The 20,760-nt window shown below is 38.7% G+C and overlaps 1 protein-coding gene across 1 annotated transcript in view; it reads left to right on the forward strand.

The window, feature by feature from the left end:
- The first annotated feature begins 286 nt into the window (after positions 1–286).
- Positions 287–20,760, forward strand: part of RLF (RLF zinc finger) — a 109,175-nt gene continuing 88,701 nt past the window's right edge. The window contains exon 1 of the mRNA XM_056795218.1: positions 287–589. Coding sequence (XP_056651196.1) covers positions 386–589 — 204 coding nt within the window. The 5' untranslated portion in view covers positions 287–385. The remainder of the gene's footprint in view (positions 590–20,760) is intronic.

Raw genomic sequence — 20,760 nt, forward strand, 5'->3', positions numbered from 1 at the left:
CCTAGAGGAGGGGAAGAATGTGGTCAGGTTGTTGCTAGAGGGGAAGAAGGTGTAGGGAGGACAGTGTGGGAGAGCAGAGGGCGGAGCACCCTCCAGGGAGTTCCTAAGGAAGCGGGAGTTCCGGGCGTGGAAGAGGGGCGTGGTCGTGCTCGTTGCTATGGTATCGCGTGGGTTGTTTGGGAGGGGAAATGGAGAGCACGCTGTCTTCGTAGGTTGGAGCTTTTCGAGGCGCCTGCGTGATGTCATCGAACGCGCGCTCTTTGTCGCAGGATCTGAACGCCATTCCGGGGCGGGGCGGGGGTCGTGAAGGGAGCGGGAGGGGGCGGTGCCGCTGAGGAGCGCGTCACGTGTCTTGGTTGCCTACGCGCCGCTGGGCCGTGGGAAGATGGCGGACGGGAAGGGAGACGCCGCTGCTTCTGGAGCCCCGGCTGGGGCCGGGTCGGGAACCGGGGCCCGAAACCGCCGTCCGGCATCTCCTGCGCAGGGTCCCCCGGGCCTCTGGTCTCGCCTGTGGCAGCTGGAGACGGAGCTTCGCGAGCAGGAAGTGTCGGAAGGTTCCTCGCGCGTCTACTGCCGGAGCTTCTGCCAGGTGAGGGGCTGATGGGCCCGCACCCCTTGGGGGCTGGGCCGCGGGGGCGCAAGCGGGCTTCAGGCTGGAGCTGGGCCGGCAGTCGGCGTAGGGATGGGCAAGGCCCGACCAGGGCAACCCTACAAGGATCCGGGCAGAGGGAAGCCCAGACCGGGAAAAGAGAGGTTGGCTCAGGAGATTCTGGGGTGGGGGATCTCGCTTGGTGTCGGCCGCAGGAGGCCGCCTGGGCCCTATTGTTGCTGTCCGACCTCGGCGAAGCGGTTGGGGGGTAAGGAGGGGGAGGAGAAGGTCCCTCCCCACGCATGTTCTCCGCCCCGTCATGCCGTAGCATCCCACGGGGCGAGGAAGGGATGATTTCCCCCCCCCCCCTCCAGCTCTGCTCAGACATTTACTTCCCAGAGTGGGCAGTGCCTCCGCCTGACTTAGGTTTGCCCGAAGCCGGCACTTTATTCCCACTGTGGGGGTATGGTGCCACACTGTGAGGGATAACTGCAGATCTCTTCCCCCGACAGGGCAGCGCTCTCCAGAGGGATTTAGCTCTGCTTCGAGGTGTGTCTGGTGGCTTAAATAAATCTCTACCTTCTCCACTCTTCAAGTGACAGCCAGTCTTTGAAAGATGGTCTCTGGTTCCCTCATTAAGCTATTTTAGAATGAGATTTTTTGTTTGTGTGTATATATTTTAAATTTAAGACTTTGATTTAGTCTTCTATTTTCCTGTGGTTTGAAACTTACGTGGAGTAGAAGATAAGCCATTTTAGGAGCCATCCTAGTTCCGAGTATGTTAGTGACTCCGAAAAGGTTTATGAAGTTGATTTAAATTGACTTGCTTCTGTATTTTGCTGTCAAATATTGACTATTGAGGATGGATAAGCAACTTTGCAGATGATCAAGAAGCCTTTTTATGTGTCTGAATGTCCCTTGAAAACTAAATAGCTCTGCAACTATGAGTTATTGTCGTTAATATTTAATCCCGACGTTGCTCGGAGCACACCTCTGAGCCACCTCTGGTATTCAGCTAGTGTGTTCTCAGATTGTGTGTTCTTAACTTAATTCGACTTTGTTTTTCTTCGCCTCTTGAGTATTTAACGGAATAATCTGAATTTTTAAAATATTTCCCCCATATTTAAACAAATAATTCTTGGCTAACTTCATTTTGGTTTTTCTCTTACTACAATTGATTCATAATAGATAGTATAGTTGATGAAGAAGACAATGTTACCTTACCCATGAAATGCGGAATTGGGGTCAGAAAATACTGAGTTCTGATCCTATGACACTTTATAGCTTATGGTCATTGGCAGTTCACTTAACCCCTCCCAGCTTTGGTATCGTTTACTGTAAAATGGGGAAATGCCAGATATTTGAAGTACCAATTTTTTAGGGTTGTTGTGAGACTAAAATGAGATAATACCTATGTAAAATCCTTTGCAGCCTTTAAAGCACTTTATAAATGTCAGTTATTTTTATATTTACCTAATTGGAATTTCCTCTCTGTTCCACAGTTGCTGAATTCAAAGGCATAAGTCTTATAACCTCCTTAAAAGTCATTGTTTTTGTTGTTCTTTAGTGCCTTCCTGATTCTTGACCCCATTTGGGGTTTTCTTCATGGAGGTGGTTTGCCCTTTACTTCTGCATCTCATTTTACAGATAAGGATTAGGATTAAGTGACTTGCCCATGGTCACAGCATGAGGTCAGATTTGAACTCAAAAAAGATGAATCTTCCTGATTTACTACTTACACTTAAGACTGGGCACTCTACACTGCACCACTTTGCTGCCCCTTTTAGAAATATTTTCTTTTTTTCTTCCCCCTTAGAAATACTAATGACTAAGGCTCTGGATCCTTAATGGAGTGTATAGGATATTCTCACGCACTTTTTTCAGGTATCTTATTTTCATAACATCTTCATTTCACAAAGTGTCTCTCCCTCCTCACCCAGAAAGCCATCTTTACTAACAAAAGATAAAAGGGAGGAAAAGCAGTTCAGCATAACCATCACATCAATCCAGACTAACAGTATATGGAGTATTCCGCATCGGTAGCCCTTCTACGTCAACAAAGAAAGGACAAAAGTGCATTCTCAAGTATCTTTTGGGGGCCAGATTTGATAATTACAGTTGCTCAGCCTTTCAGTTTCCATTTTTCTTTCCATTTTCCATTATCGTAGTTGTCATTTTCCAGGTTCTGCATACTTCACTTTGCATCAATTCATAGGTCATCTCATGTTTCTTTTGCCTTTTTAATATTGACTGTCATCCACTTTTAGATAATGGGCTATAGTTATTCTCTGCTCTTATGACATGCACTTGGCCTGCAATTATTCTCTAGTCTTCTGGTATACATTTTTGAGTAAATGAATGTTACATTGTAGAGGATTATTTTTCAGTACCTCAGGTACTTGGTATAATATATTAATACCTTTGGATTTTAGTATTACTTAGATATATAAGGATATAATGGAAGCTTATTTTTAACCTCATTTTTTTTTCAAAGGTCCCCTTGTTTTCTCTTTAATGGAGATTTTTGGATTATATTTAGAGTGATAGCTAATATATTCAAGTTAAAGTTTCATTCAGTTTTTACTACCCCAGTCAGAATTATACAAATCATACAACTAATGGATTTTATGTCTTATTCAGATGTTTCTTATACTTATTGGAGGTCCAGATAAGATTAGCCATTTTTTTCAGTCAGTTATTTCCTTGCTTCCAAGTACAAGAAGTACTTGTCAGTTTTGTGGTGCAGTGGATCTTATGGATTCTAGATTATCTTAATGCAGAAAGATAAGGAGAAAGTCCTCCCTACCTTTTCAAACTATTCATTAGATTGAAGACTTGTTGAGAAGTCCTCATCTAATTGAATAACCTAAAAAATATTCAGGGATTTGATCTAGGAATAGTCTAAGGCCCTGGCAAGCCCATCTCTTAATAAAAAGGGGACGAAATGCTTCTCTCTCATTGCTCAGATTCCTTTATTTTCTGCAGCATGTGAAAGGAGCAGTTTTGTATTTGGAAACACTGCAACTCTGAGAAATCAATGAGCATGTGGTAGGATATAGCTCTTCATCTGGGAGGTGAAAATGGAAAAAAATGAAGCCTCAAGAACAGCAAAAAAAAAAGCTGAAAATGATCCAATTTAAACAAAATTCCATGTGGCAAATAAGAAAAAATAAGAATTGTAATTAGGGAGTTTAGAGGTCCCATCTCCCATGCTGCAACTTTTATAGCCTTAGAGAGTTGCCTGAGGGTACTTAATATGTGATTCAGTTAAATGACTTGTCCAGGGTCACAAATGAATCAATTGCCATTTATTAAGTCCTAACTATAGTATATAGTAAGCACTGGGAATATCAAGACAGAAACCTGGTCCCTGAGCTCTGGAGCTCACATTCTAATTGAGATAATCCCAAAGAGACAGCCCAGTGTGGAAAGTGGACTTTGTTGAACCTTTTTTTTTTTAAACCCTTTCCTTGGTTATTGGTTCCAAGACTGAAGATTGGTAAGGATTAGGCAATGGAGGTGGTCAAGTGACTTGCCCAGGGTCACACAGCTGGGAAGTGTCTGAAGTCAGATTTGAATTTAGGACCTCCCATCTCTAGACCTGACTCTCAATCCACTGAGCTACCCAGTTGCCCCCAACTTTATTAAATCTTAATGAAAACCTGGAAATGGACATTAAGAGGGAGAGCTTTCTAGCCATGGGGGAGGAGCTAATATGTATCTGAGGCTAGACTTGAAAAAATCCAAGTCTTCCTGACCTCAGTCATTGGGTTTCTATCTTTGGGTCTCTCTTTGTACCTGATCTCATTGGATATGTTATCTCATTTAATATTTACAACAAGCCCGTGTGATGTTTTTTTTTTGTTTGTTTGTTTTTTGATAAAGGGAGGAAATACTTGCAGTTAGTAAACACTCAGGTTAAGGGTCTGGCCTAAAATAACCCAATCAGAAAATGACAAAACTGAGACTCGAAACTTGAATCTTCTGTCCCATATCCAGAGCATCATGTACCAAGTCTAGAAACACAGTAACCTATTTTTCTTTCTTGTTTACTATAGTATGAATAGCTTTTACATTATGTTTCCAAAATTTCTGTGTAAACCGAAAATTAAGGTGCTACCTATGTTCTTTAAAAGTTTGGCAACTTTATAGTTCTAATTGTTAAAATGGGAAAAAGAATTCAGAGTAAATTCAAATCGTCAATAGTTGCCTGAGTAAACTATTCTTTAATGTACCAAATATAAATATGTGAGCAAATTGCATTATGAATAATGTGCTTTTGAATCCTGACTTTCAGGAAAGTGACCTTAATTTAGCTATTATTATTAAATACCTATTAATGTGCAAAACACTGGGCTTGCAAAAATGAATAGTGCAACATTTGAGTTTATATTAAGAAAAGAAAATATCACAAATAACATATTTGATGTTTCTGTAATACTTTAGGCTTGTAAAGGGTTTTATCTACATTTTCTCATTTGAGCTGTAAAACATACCTATGAAGTAGGCATTACTGGTATTTCTGTATTACTAATGTAGAAACTGAGGCTCAGAGAAGTTAAATGAGTTGCCCATAGACAAAGTATTGGAATTTGAATTCACATTTGGCCCTCTTTTGTTAAGACTAGTTCTTTTTGGACTCTACAATACTTAAAAGATTGAGTGTCATAAAAGTCAACACGTTGAGTTGGATATATTAGGAAAGGTTTCACTGAGGCTGGGCAGCTGATACTGAAGAAAAAGAAGAATTCTGATAGGCTGAAATGAAAATGAAGTTCATTCAGGGTGAGAGGAGTGGTTTACAAAAATTCAAAGGGATTTGAGAAAAAGTTGTGTGGAGAAGTTAGGTTACAACTAGCATTAGCTTGTCAGGAATGTAGAATGTGAAAGGGAATAATGTAATAAGATACTTTGTATTGGTTCTAAGGCAAAAGAGCAGTAAGGGCTAGGCAGTGAGGGTTAAGTGACTTGCCCAGGGTCTCATAGCTAGGAAGTATCTGAGCCTAGATTTGAACCCAGGACCTCCCATCTCTAGGCCTGGCTCTCAATCCACTGAGACACCCAGCTGCCCCCTTATATGGTTCTTAATGTGCAATTCTTTTGTGAATTGTTCATACTAAGCAGTAAAATATTTGCATATATTTATTTCAGTTTCCTTTAAATTGAGACTTTTCCTAAAAAAAAAAAACCCACAAACTTTTTTCTTCTTTAAAATTTCTAGCAAAATTATACCTATATTGGTGTCCGTTTTAAGGGAACTTGATTTATAGTTGATGTTGATAGAGAAAATTGTAGTTAAATTTCTTGTAAGATTGTAGTCAATTCTTTGAGGAACTAGTTTCATCTAATTTGTAAGATCATACTTCATGTATAATTGTCCTGATAACTTCACTCCATCGTTTACAGGCTGTTGTTGCCATTGACTCTTCCAAACTTTCTCCATTGGATACATTTGGACATTTTGAAACTTTTGGAAATTGTTGTCATTCTCAGTAAGGAAAGAAGAGTGGGTTTTGAGAGAAGATTTGGTTCCTAAGTTTCTTCTTGTTGCTTGTACATTTGTTTAGTCCTTTTCAATTATGTTCAACTCTTGACTCCATTTGGAGTTTTCTTGGCAAAGATACTGGAGTGGTTTGACATTAGCTTCTCCAGCTTATTTTACAGATGGGGAAACTGAGGCAAATAAGGTTAAGGGACTTGTCCACCATCACACAGTGTCTGCAGTTGGATCTGAACTCATGAAATTGAGTATTCTTGATTCCAAGCTCAGTGCTCTATCCACTGCATCACTTAAATGTCTGCACATGGTAGATGCTTAATAGGTGTTTGTCATATTGTTGCTAGCATAAAGAAAAGGAAGGCAATACCTGTATTAAATATGGAGCTTGGTCCAAACACCTGTCACATCCTTTTTCATGAAGGTTCATCAATAGGTGAACATAGGAAATTTCTTTCAAAACATTCTGGCTTGTGCTCTTTTTATGACTCATACATGACTGAATTTTGATTTAGCATTATAGCCTTAAAGCCTGACAGAGTTGGATGTGTGCTATTCTCCTTACATGCCTAATCAGAATTTTAATTATGGTTTTTAACCTTTGTCATTTTTCTAGAGTTTGAAGCTCCCTATTGGTGGCCTAGGTTTAGTTCCCAGTTTACTCTTTTGCTTTTATCTCTAACAGGCAGCCTTAGGGATGTCTTGCTTTTTTGTCTTCCTGCCACTTCTTCTTTCCTGTTGTGCTCACTTGTAACCCCAAGCCTTTTTTTCAGCATTCTTGTGCTGGATTAGCTTACTATAATGTTGGTATTAGATTTCAGAGCTTGCTTACTTAATGAGAAAATTGCTCGAATGTCGAATTAATTGGTACAATAAAGCCTCATTAATTTAGACAGCCCTAATAAGGACTTTGTGGCACTTGGGACATAGTTTGAAACCTTATTGTGTAAAGTGAGCCTATTATGAGTTTTAACTTTTTATTAACTTAACTCAGTTTATTTACTACTGATTAAAATATGACCATTTCCTCAATCCACAAAATGTGTTTTTCAGTAATTTGGTCTTTCTTTTCCTCCCACAATTAATGAGTTTTCAATGGTAGGGAAAATTCTGAAATGTACATTTTCTATAGTCTTAGATCAGTATCACCATGTAATCTTTAAATCCAGGTAGCCTTGAGGCGCTCAGAAAATGCTGTGCCTATTACAAAAGATAAGTTGCTACTTGAGCTGAAAGTGAATGGAGTATGTGGTACTATTAAATGATTGGTTATGACTAGAAAAAATTTGTGGATTATATAGAGTTTATCTTTCTTAACTGTAGGGCTCCACAACTAAATCATTTGGAGTATCCAGATGTTTCTTTTGAGCTATATCATTTTCCTAGGTTGGAACCTCTTAACTCCTTCATAACAGTAATCACCTATTTCATCTTGGATCAGATACTTCTGGGATTGTGAATATCAGTTTTCTCATCAGTAACCTAGGGTCCTAGATTTGATGATCCTTAAACTTTTTTCAGGGTACAAAATTGTATTAATTCCTTGATTTAACTGCCTACAAGAAGTTGAATGTGACTGAATTTTCTACTAAATAGAACTTGTACTATTTGTTTACATGAATGTTTTAAACTTTGGCTCCCTTTCTCTGTGTTTAACTTGGTGTTTTTCCATGCTGCAAAATCTCATTTTAATTTTTTTAGGAATTTAAAGAGCTAAAGAAAATGAATAGGAAAATATTACAATTTTGCCCCCTTGAACACTAAAAAACATCCTTTAATCAATCACTTCAGATTAAGGAACATTTATCCTCTTTGAATGTAAGGCATTAGGCTGAATTCAGTGGTGAAAAAAAGCAACCAGTTACTATCCTTAAAACTTTCAAAGAAGGGGAAAACCACTAATGGAGTGTAGGAAGTATGTCTTATAAGAGATGGACAGTTGAGGTGAGGCCCATGGGAGAGGTGAGAATTTTAAGAGATAATAATAGCAGTTAGCATTACATAGTGCTTTAATGTTGCAAAGCATTTTACAGATGTTTTCTCATTTGATCCTACCAACAACCCTGTGAAGTAGACCCTATTATTATCTCCATTTTACAGATTGGGAAACTGAAGCCAAGACATTAAGTGATTGAGCATCACACAGCTGGTGTGTGTCTGAGGCTGAATTCAAATTTAAGTCTTTCTGACTCCAAGTCCCACATTGTATGCTAAGATGCCAGATAGCTATTGAGGTGTGAGTGTGTTATAGAGTAGCATGGAATGATTGTGCAAAGAAATAGAGGCCATGCGGAGTTTGGGGAACTTATGAGGTAAGCCACTTTGGCTAGAAAGAATATGAAGTAAACTCGGAAAGGTGGTGTGGAGCCAGATTTTGAAATTCTTTAAATGCCAAGCTATGAGGAGTTTATATTTTATTCTAGAGGCAATAGTGCTTGTCCCAGATCATTCTTGAGCTTGTCAGTGCCATGGTTAGATTTGTGGTAAGATTATTTTGGTATCTATATGGAAGATAGATTGTACAGAAGAAGCTATTGGAAGCATAAGGGTCAATTCAGAGGCTATTTTCCAATTCTGGATGAGAGGTTGAAAAGGGCTTGAAATAGACTGATAGCATTGTGAGTAAAGGGAAGAGAAGATCCCAGTGCCTTGCCATTAATGTCCTATTTATCCTGTATATAGCTTGTTGTGTATATATTTGTTTACATATTGTCTCTCTCATCAGATTTTTAGCTCTTTGAGTGTAGAGATTGTCTTTTGCTTTGTTTTGTGTACCTGTACTTAATTAGCTTAGTGGCTGGCATATAGTAGATGCTTAATAAATACTTGATTGATTTATGTGAGAAATGTTAAGAAAGTAAAATCAGAGCAGCTAGGTGGTCCAATGTATATAGAGCCAGGCCTGGAGTCAGGAACACTTGGGTTTAAATTCAGCTCTGGACATTTACTAGCTATTGATCCTGGAGAAGTCACTTCACCTCTGTCAACTGTAAAATGGGAATAATAATAAAAAGCATAAGATCTTTGTGAACAAGCATTAACTAAAGATAACTATAAAGTACTCAGCATATAGCCTAGTTCATAATAGATGCCTAATAAATACTTAATCTACTTACTGACTATATACACTTTTTTCACTAGCCAGATTGGATTATTTGTTCCCTCTACCCAGTAGTTTTTTTTCCATCTCTGGGTCTACACAGGCAACACTCCAAGCTAGTTGTGTACTTTTTCACTCTCTTAGAATCTGGGGTCATTTCAGGGATATTTCTTGTATGAGGAGAATTCTCATAATTATCTCCCACCTCCCATTACTTTATACAAGTCACATTTACTTATCTGAGCACCTGTTTATAATAATAATAGCACTACTAGGCACTGCGATAAAAGCTTCAGAATCATGATCTTATTTGATGCACTAACCCTAGGAAGTAGATGCCATTATCTCCATTTTACAGATGAAGAAAATAATTCCCTACTAAAACTTAAAACTCGTTGAGGACAGGGACAGTTTTATTTTTATAGTCACAATGCCTGGCATATTTGTAGGTATCTAATAAATTGTATTGAATAAAGAGAGAATAAGAGGAAAGAATAAAAGATAATTATAATGCTGGGGTGAAAATATTTCAATTTTTAAATATTTTCAACATGCTTTTTACATTTATTATATCACAGTCCTCATAACTGAAGTAGTTGCTGTTATTCTGATTTTAAAGTGAAGCTGAGAGACTTGTTCATACTCACACAGTTAGCAGGCATATCAGATTTAATATGAGTAAGTCAGTCAGTGAAGTTTCTATGTTCCAGGCACTGTTCTAAAGACTGGGGCTACAAAGAAGGGCAAAAACAATACTTGTCCTCAAGGACCTCATATTCTTAGGGTGGAGACAACACAACAAATTATACCTGTAAGGTTTATACAGCACAAATGAAGGAAATCCCAAGAGAGAAGGCACTAGCCATGGGGATGTTGGAGAAAAGGTCGTTTGCAGAAGGTATAATTTGAGTTAAGTCTTAAAGGAAGACAGGGTGGTAGAGGTAAAGATACAGCATTCCAGGCATGTGGGATAGCTGGTGTAAAGGCATTGAATTAGGAGGTGGAGGTTATTATTATTATTTTTTTTTTAAACTTGAGGAAAAGGAGTAAGAGACTGGAAATGTAAGAAGGGGTCAAATTGTGGAAGGCTTTTAAGTGTCAAGCAGGATTTTATCCTGGAAACCTGGAGTTAATAGGGAACCACTGGAGTTACTAAGTTTTGCAGTGAGGAAAATCACTGTCACCTGAATGAACAATAGATTAGAAGAGGGAAAAAGACTTAAGGCAGTGAGACCAGCCAGCAGGCTAATTGCAGTGGTCTGGGTAGTAAGGGCCTGAACTAGGATTGTGGAGTTAAGAGAGAAAAGGATGTACATAAGAAAAATGAAATGGTTGAAGTGTTGAGGTTTGGTAATAAATTGGGTAAGTGGAGTCAAGGATAACACCAAGACTGGGAAATGTAATGGTGCCCACCATGGTAATAGGAAAGTTTAGAAGAAAATTTAAGTGGAAAGGAGATGATGAGTTTATTTTTTAGACATAGGGAGTTTAAGAGGTCCACAGGATATTCAGTTGGATTTGTTCAAAAGACATCTTGGTGTTGGAGGTTATGGCTAGATACATATCTGGGGATAAAGTTGTTAATAGAACCCATGGGAGATTATTTGAATATCTGCACTATTGCAATTCATAGCCTGCTGATTAATCTCCCTGCCTCATATCTCCCTACTCCAGTCTATCAGCTGTTAAATTGTCTTCCTAAAGCATAGCTTTACCATGTCACAGAATCCAGCCCAGCCCAGTCAGCTTCAGTGGCTTTGTGTTTTTTCCATGATCAAATATAAAATACTCCTTTATAACCTGTCCCTTCTTCAGCTTGATTACACCTTACTCCCCTTCATATACTCTGTGATCCAATGATATTGGCCGCTGTGCTGATCCTTGTGCAGGACTCCCATTTGCCAACTCTTATGTATTTTCAGAGACTATAGAATATTCCCTCTTCTCTGCCTCCTGATTTTTTTTATAAGTTCTCTGATATAGTCGCCTATTTTGCAAGAAGCTTTTCCTAGCCCTCTTTAAGCTCTGTGCTTTCTCTCCGAGATTTCCCCCAATTTATCCTGTTTCTGTCCTTGTTTGTACAATAGTTTGCATGTTGTTTTCCACTGTTAGACTGAGCTCCTTGAAGACTGGGATTGTTTTTGGTCTTTGTATTTCCAGTGCTTAGTCCAGTAACACCTGGCAAAATAACATGTCAAAATGGTTGTTAACTAATTAGGTTTTGACATCCTTATCAGCATTTTGCCCCCTACTTTCATTTTGGACTTGTTGAATTTCAGCTGCCTATGCCTGGAACATTTAGAGGGAGATTTTTCAGTAGGCAGCTGCTTGGGAATTGGAGCAAAACAAGAAGAGTATACTAAATATGTGGAGTTGGGAGTCATTTGCGTAGAGATAATAATTGAACTCATGGGAACTCATGAAATTACCCAGAGGGAGAGTATAGAGAAAAGAGGACCCAGGACAGAGCCTTCGAGGGATTCCTACAGTTAAAGAGAGTGGGGAATAGATGATTTAGCAAAGGATATTGAGAAGGAGCTGTTTAGAGGAGAACCAGGACAGGGCAATGCTTCTAATGCCAAAGGAGCAAAGAATTTGCAGGATGATTAATAGTATCAACAGTTATGGGGAGGCTAAAGGATGATGAAGACTGAGAAGAAGTCTTGAGATTTAGTAATTATGAGATCACTGGTAATTTTTTTTTGTGGGGGGAAGTAGGAATGGAGATTGCAAAGGGTTTAGGAGGGAGTGGGGAGGTAAGGAAGTGGAGGTATAGAGTGTGAAGGTTTTGTCTAGAAATTTGGCTATGAAAGAAGGGGGAGATAGATAGCATCAAGGGGTTTGGGTGTTGTTGTTTACAATAGAGCAGTCTGGGGACACATTAAATGGTCAGCAAAAAAAAAAGAGGCAACAGGTAGAGAAAATCCAGATTTTAGAGAGTGGGATGATATCCATGGAGGAGGTAGGGAAAGCAAACTCACAAATTTGACTTAGTTCTTTGTATATTTGAGAAATTAGATCTTTGTCAGAGAAATTTGTTATAAAAATTTCCCCCAGTTTGTTGCTTCCCTTCTAATTTTGGTTGTACTGGTTTTGTTGGTACAATTAATTTAATATAATCAAAATTAATTATTTTACATCTTGTAATGTTCTCTTGCTTGATCATAAATTCTTCCCTTCTCCGTAGATCTGACAGGTGTCCTCATGTTCACTTTATCATTCTTTATGTTTGTCATATGCCGATTTTGAATTTATTTTGCTATAGGGTGTGAAAATATTGATCTAAATCTAATTTTTGGCATACTGTTTTCCAATTTTCCTGGCAATATTTTGTCAAATAGTGAGTTCTTATCCCCAAAGCTTGGATCTTTGAGTTTATTGCTAATGCCACTTCCCCCTAGTCTGTTCCATTGATACACCCTTCTATCTCCTACTTAGTTTGTACCAGATTGTTTTGATGATCACTACTTTATAGTACAGTTTAGGATCTTATACTGCCAGGCCACCATCTTTCACATTTTTTTTCTTTAGTTCCTTTGATAGTCTTGATCTTTTGTTTGGGGCAAGCAAACTCCTGAAGGAAATAGAAGGTATACAAGTAGAGGGGTTGACCTTAGCAAGAAAGGCCATTTTTTTTGTCAGACACTGGAACAAAGATTCAAAATAGGGGTTTGATGTAAACTAAAGATGTGTAAAGGGAAAAGGAGGGAGTCTAGGACTAATGACTTCCTTTTTTCATTAAGATAGACAGTATAGGGAGGGGGGTAGGTGGAGGTGGGATACATGTGATGGAGGTGGGGGGATACATGTGATGAAGGAAGCTTAAGGGGAGAGGATGTTTGGAGAATTCAGTACTTGAAAGAGTTCATCTAGTCTAACCTCATTTTATAGCCTAAAGAAGTTAATCGGCTTGGCCAAGGTCACAGAGTGAGGTAATTTGGACCAGAACCCCTGTCTCTTGATACCCAGTTCTTTCCTTTTCATTCATTTTTTATCAAGTGAGCCATGTAAAGGGCTTTGCAATTCTAAAAGCTGCTAGTCATAAAATGGAGCTGTTATTATTATGTTGCTAATAATAATTAAAGCATATCAACTCTGTTTAGTGTGTTGCTATGCTAGGAGAGTCCTTAAACTCTCCTAAAATAGAGTCCCTAAATTATATTTTATAGCACTTTGAAAAATTACTGAGGGGTGGGGCAGCTGGCTAGTTCAGTGGATTGAGAGCCAGGCCTATAGATGAGAGGTCCTGGGTTCAAATTTGGCCTTAGACACTTCCCAGCTGTGTGACCTTGGGCAAGTCACTTGACCCCCATTGCCTAGCCCTTATCACTCTTCTGCCTTAGAACCAATACACAGTATTAACTCTTAAGACAGAAGGTTAGGCTTTAAAAAAAAATTTATTGAGGACAAAACGTCAACAGAATTTACAAAGTATCTTCCAATTTTAGTCTAAAATTACCTTATGAGGTAAGGGCTACCCATATTCTTATTTAACAGAATATTCTCATTTAATATTAAGGAAACTGAATAGGATAAGGAAACAGAAGATGAGTAATGATTTGCTTATGGTCCTATAATAATATGATCTTAAGTGTGTTGACTGGGAAAAAATACAGAACTATTAAATAGTCAAAATCACTCTTTAATCAAGGGAAAGGGGTTCTATGCAATGGTAGGCCTCGACATAGAGCTGCCCACCAGTCCTAGGACTGAACTCTGGACACTGACCCCTAGGAGTGGCACCATGCTAGATGACGACTCCAAGGAACAAAAGAATTTGGGGAACCTCTATACCGGTTGGGCAATCAGGGGGCAGGGAAAGATGATTGACATTGCTACAAAGGAAATGGGAGTGTTTCAAACTACACTGACAGGATACAACCAAGCTTGGGAAAGGAATCATAGCTAAAGGCTAGGGTGTAAGAGAAGGGGCTGCTTACAAAGGATACTAAAGGATGGTTCCTGCCCAAGTTTGGATCTTCTTGGGAAAGGGTCTCTGATACACTAGGGGAGACTACCAAAGACAAAGAGGGTCCTTAGCATATACTTAGTCCTGATTAACTAGGATTGTCATTCACCTGAAGGTCCTCCACTCCTTCTGAAACTGCTAGCCTGGGATTCCCTTCGGGGTGGATTCCCTTGGGAACAGGGAACAAGTACAAACGTTGGGGTCTCCAACCTACAAGCTAGTCCTGAAACTTGGGGTTCACCAGATCCCACTAGGCCACAAGTTTGGGGATTCTAGTATATGAATGGAAATTTTGAGCAAAACTCACAATAGATTTCATGTTGACAAGTGTAAGAGATGAGATTTGAACTTTAGGTCTTCTTTGACTGAAACTCCAGCACTCCAGCCACTATGGCAAAGAATACAGAAATAAAATACAGTACAGTATAGATAATTTGAATTTGTGGCTAAGTCAATATCTGTTTCTTTTTGAGTTTGACACAACTACTCAGTATAGAGTCTCCCCACTCACCTTGGGTGATTTGAGATTTACTTAGAATCACCCCATGAAGTAGATAGTGCAAATATTAAATTCATTTTCAAACTGAGTACAATGAAGTTTAAAGAACTGAATGAACTAGCCAATAGTCACAAAGCCCACCTTCAAGCATTAAAACCTACCACTGGGAAAACTGCATCCAGGTCCATTTTTTTATACTTAACCATTTGGGTTTTTTTTTTTATTGCCAGAAACTTTTTTTGAAGAGCAATTCTCATTCAGAAAGATTCCCTCAAAAATATTTTCAACAGTGTGATCTTGATGACAGAATTGTTCTGTGTTGAAATGTGAAAGAGGATAATGCAGGACTTGGACAGTGGTAGAAGAGATGAATTTCTAGGAAGATTGAAAGTGGAAGAATTAGTGTGAGTATTCTAATTCCATTGCAAGGGAAGGTATGTGTCCAGGAGAGTAGTTATAGTTAAAGCTGAAAAAATCAGTTGCAGCAAGATTGAATGCTGGACTGAGGAGTTGTATATATATATATAAATAGTACAGGTTGGGGAGTATGAAAGATTAAGTTCAGAAAGATGGTGGACTCCTCAATGAATCACTAAGATGGAGTCAGAGGGAATCTTTCCATCAAAACAAGTTTTGAGTTCCCAACCTAGTAAGCCTTATTTTAGATAGATTCAACTGTAAGAATCCTTATGTTGATTGGCTAAACCTACCCTTTGAATAATTAGAATAATTGACTTTGTAAATTCTTTTGAGATTCTTTAATAAAAATAAAATCCCTACCTTTGAAAGAGAACAGACGACCTACCTACTCAAAAGATTCTTGAACTCTGGCTGGCATCAGTGTGTCAATTTTTTATTTCATCCTTGGAGAATGGGTACTCCTTCATGAGCCATTGTTAACAGCCAGCAAGCAAGTACAAAGTATGAGGGAAGGCACCCTCCTTTTATCCTAGTCCATGATGCAAAGATCCTCTCATTCACCATTGGCTGGTTTCTTGAGTTACAATCTTATCTGCAAAACTAGCTGATCCCGAATGTGCAATTTAAAGACCCAATTGTTGTAATTATTCAAGCAGGTTTAACCAATCAGCCTGAGCTGTTATGGTTTTGAGTAAATGGAACTTAGGCTGGGAAAACTTAACTTGTTTGGATCAAAACTTAGTTGACATAGCCTGACTTCTTACTTAGACTCCATTTTATATCTTTGTGAGAGGAATCCACCATTTTATAGTTCCTGTTCCTCACAGCCCCTCCTCTTCCTTCCCATTGGACTCCTTTCATTCTATTTGTTATATATTTCCTTTGAATCTTGGTCTCAAGTTTGGGTAATCACATCTTTGTTCTTGTCGATAAAACGTATTCATAACCCTTCTTAGTATAATTTGTACTTTTCTCCCATCTACCTAGAGTCATCACTAATTGCATCTTCTCTACTGTTCATCATGTAAATCCTATGAAGCAGGGAATCAAGTAGGTTATGACTAACAAAGCAGCTAGGGCACAAAAAACCCCAGTTATTTCCACCATTCTCCATTAAACCATTGTGTGGAGTGGAAATTTAAGGAGACCTTGAAAATTTCAAAGTATTCCTTCTTTAACCACTATTCAAAAATATGACTGGGGAAACTATCACTTAAAATATAATGCTTTATTGAGAGAGAGAGAAATGGTAAGGGGCACCATCTCAAGCCATTGACCTAAGACGAATCTTCCCCTTCCCCCAAGGGATTTACAGAGAAAATGCAGGGTACTGCAGCAAGTCATTAACTCTAGACCTAATGCCCAAAAATTCACTGGAAAATCCCTTATTTAAAGGAGAATCCTGATACAATCCAGCCCCCCTGAAGAGATTGTAACTTTTTTACAATAGTTGGAGACCCAATGTTGAATAGCTTTACAATGGACACATTCAAGCCAATTAGCATCTTTAAGAAATTGGAGAATAGCTTTACTGTGGGTACATTTAAGCATTTTAAAGAAATACAAAAAGAGCTTTATCTGCATTACCTGGCAGGGGCTGATAGGAGGATCAATTCAGCCATTGGGCTTGACCACCTGGAAGAAGCTTCAGATACTATAGGAAAGACTTCTAAAACAAAAGGGTACTCAAGATTGGCTTTTAAGATTTGATCTTCAGGGTCTAAGAACACTGAGTGAGATTCCCTGCTTCAGACAAATTCCTAAACAAACTTAAAAGACTCAATTCAAAACATTTTGTCCTACTGGGTGAAGGGAGGAGTAAAGTTGTCTTGAAGGGAGCTTGATGTGGGGGATGAGGGGCGGGACATTACCTTTACTAACTTACATATTTACTTAATATTATTATTGAGAATAACACACTAATTTCGCATTCCACACACCATGAAAACCATCCTCTATGGAACCAGGGCTTCCAAGTCTGTACCAGGACATGAACCACCTTTCTCATTCCTGCAGTTATCTCCTTTATAGCCTTCCCATTGTCATCTATTCGCAAGCAACAATTTCTCATATTAAATTTTCTGCAGTCACCTCCTTTTGCTTCTGAGAGGTAGTCTAGAGCTAGCCTGTGTGAATAGATGGCTTTTTTTATTTGGATCATCTGTTCTGTTGCCAAATTGAGGGCCTTGGCAGTCTGGTGGGTTATGATTTCTACTAATGCCCACAGTCTAATGAGCCTATTTAACATATAGAAACTAGTCTGGTAGCCCCAATTACTGTCCATGTGGTTGGCCTATAGATCTTGATATGTTCAGGGAGCCTGGTATTGTCCTACTCGTTTGTGTCTCCAGTACTGGTAAAATCAGTATGTCTATGCTTCTCTTTTGTCTTTCTATTTCTATATACATTCATATTTCTAGCCTTCTTCCATGTTCTTCAGGGGGCATTTCTGTGAAATCAATTCAAGACTTTGGAAGGATCTGAGACCCAGAGACCAACTCCCAGTACCTAATTCCTCATGACTTTCTTTTTGATCTTCTTGCATATGACACACTGTTCACAGACTTATTTTGCTATAATATATACATCACAACACATCCATACCTTCTCAATACTCTTTGAAATATAGCTTGGACTTCTAGATGACTCCCCTCATGTAGGGTATAAATGATTTCTTAAATTATAGATTTGCTAACCATTTCCTTTCCATCAGGGAGCATCCACCTTCCCTCAGCTGTGAATTCTGCCCCTATTTCCTTGAGTTTCTTTTTTTCCTCCTTTGTAAAAGAGGAGGAAGCCCTGATTATAGTAGGGAGTGTAGGGATTAGAACCATCAGCTTTTCTTCATATTCTCCTAACAGAGCATCTCTTTTTGTCTCCTCATCTGCTAACATATTACCTCTTGCTTCAAAAGTATCAGTATTCTGGTGTCCACTAATATGACTATAGAGATTTCCTCAGGTAACATCAAATTCTCTTAATAATCTTTTTAATAATTTGTGGTGAACTAATTATTTACCCTGACTATATATCATTCCTCCTCCTCAAATTTTATCTAAGACAGGTACCACCCCAAATGCATATTTTGAATACGCATAGATGGTCCTAGAATCATTTAGCAAGCACTTTAATGTCTGATTGATTCAGTGAGTATAATTCACAGGTTTGGGCTGACCAGTTGTTACAAGTATATTTCCTATCTATGATGGCACCTATTAACTTTTTCCTTCCCCCACTCTAGATAACTGATCTATAAAAAGATGTTTCCTATATGAACAGGGACTTCTGCAAATCTTCCCCAACTTTAGTCTGGAAGTCAAACTCATGTTCCAATTGTTCATCTTCTTGGTCTGAATGATGCCATAGGAAATTTGCAGGGTACCAAATCATCCTTTTCTAGTAGAATAACTTCATATTTTAAGATTCTGGAATTTGTCAACCATCTCCCAGCTTTCTTGTTTAGGATAGTCCTTACTTGATGGGGTAGTGCTTGCCGCTAAGGTTCTTCTAAACATTAATTTTCTACTTTTCTTGACCAGGAAACCTCTAGCAACAAAGCAGTAGCCATCACTGCTTGAATGAATTCAGACTATCCCCTAGCTACCAGATCTAATAATTTGGATATAGGAAGGCCACCAATCTCCTCTGATCTTCCCAACACTAATGCTCCCCCCCTCCCCCCATGCTGTCCCATTTCCTGCATTCACAAAAAAGGTGAAATGGCTTTTGCAAAGTGGTTCTTTTGTCTTCTCTTTCTGTTCAAACCAGATTTGGTTCATCCTTCAGTAATTTTGAGTACAATCCCTTAGTGAGCGGGGAATAACAATCTATCCACAAACAACAGTATCCATGAGGCTAAGAAATTTTATATATTTATTTTTTTAAGTCTATATTTTATTCCAGTAACAGATTCATGTTGTCTCCTTCCCTCCCCACCAGTTGACAAGCAATTCCACTGGGTTACATGTATTATCACTCAGAACCTATTTCCATATTATTCATTTTTGTAAGAGAGTAATCTTATAAAATGAAAACTCCAAATCCTATACCCAAATAAACAAGTGATAAATCATGTTTTCATTTGCATTTTTACTCCACCAGTTCTTTTTCATAAATCCTTCAGAATTGTCCTGGATCATTGTATCCAAGAAATTTTCTTAATTCCCTTTTGGTTTTTGGGAGGATCCTCTGGACTGTCTCGGGGTCTAATCTTCTCTTTCCAGCACTTATCCAATGTCTCAAATGTTTTAACTTCCTTTTCAGCTTGCAACAATTTTGGTCAAATCCTTTTCTCCTAGAAAATTTAGTAATGAATTAGTGGTAGCTGCCATCTCTGATCTTCTTCCAACAATTAATAAATTATCTACATTCTGTAGTAGTGTAATTTTTGCTGGCAATTCTAATTCCTGGAAGAATTGTTTCCAATGTTTGACTGAACAGGTTAGGGGACTCTGTATTCTTGTAGAAGCACAGTCCATCTAAATTGTCTGTCTGGTCTTGGGATCTTCCCCTTTGAAACCAAACAGATCTCTGCTTTTAGGGTCTAGTGGGCATGCCCAAAAGGCATCCTTTAAGTCTCCTACATGGAACCATTTGCTTTCAAAAGGGATTTTGCTTAATAGAGTCTATGAATCTGCCACAACAGGATGTTTAGTCTCTACCATTTTATTTACTGCTCTCAAATATTGTACCAATCCATAAGAGCCATCCAGTTTCCAGATGAGGGCAGTATTGGGGAATTGAAGGGAGACATATGTAGGTCTAGAAGGTCATTTGTTACTGGCAAAAGACCTTCCCCTCAAGGGATAGGAGATATTCCCTCTTACCACCTCAGCTATATCCTTCAGAGTGATTTTGTTGGGGGTAATCTGTGACCTCTCCTAATTTTCTTCACTAGTCCAAACTGAAGGATTTATTTCTTTCATCCTCTTTTAGGATTCATCTGGATTTCAATTTGTCCTCCTTGTGTCTTGAGGTTTAGGCAAAATTAGACAATTAAGTCCCTCCTGAACAGATTGATTCCTGCTTTGGGGATATACAATAACCTTTCATTAATCTTTTTTTGAGTATGTTCCAATTTGATTGGTTTTAAATTGGATACAGGAATAGTTTCCCCTTTTACTCCTGCCACCATTTATCCTTGGTTAATACTACTCCTAATAGAATAGTTGATAGGGAGGAGTGGGTAGATCCTGTATCTATATTAAGATTCCTCTTCCCTATTCAACCCCACCCTTAAATTTATCTAGGGATCCAGGCAGAGGCCCTTGGAAAAAAGAACCCCCGATTTCCCTAGTTTTCCAGCTCCATCAAGGAGAAAGAGAATCTTAGTTTTCTTTTCAGCTGATAGGCAGCATCTGCATATGTCCTGTCTTCCAACATTTAAAATAAGTGAGAGGTTTTCTCCTTTTTTCATCCCTCCTACTTTCTCCTGAGCCTGGTTTCCATTGTTCAGATCTCCTATAGTCATCAGGTTTTTTCTGGTACTATCTTTCCCAGCCCTTTAGAGGGTTACTAAACTTCTTGCCATTGCTAATTTCCTGTTTATTCATTATTTTAACAGTCAATACCATGATCTTAACCTTCTACTTATGCTTCTCATACTCTCTTCATACAAACACCTAAGAAAGTCCTCTTAATGGGTCTCGTAATGGTCCATCACGCCATCCCTCTATAATTATTGGAG

The sequence above is a fragment of the Monodelphis domestica genome, chromosome 4, assembly GCF_027887165.1.
Source record: "Monodelphis domestica isolate mMonDom1 chromosome 4, mMonDom1.pri, whole genome shotgun sequence".
In the NCBI taxonomy this organism is placed as follows: Eukaryota; Metazoa; Chordata; class Mammalia; order Didelphimorphia; family Didelphidae; genus Monodelphis; species Monodelphis domestica.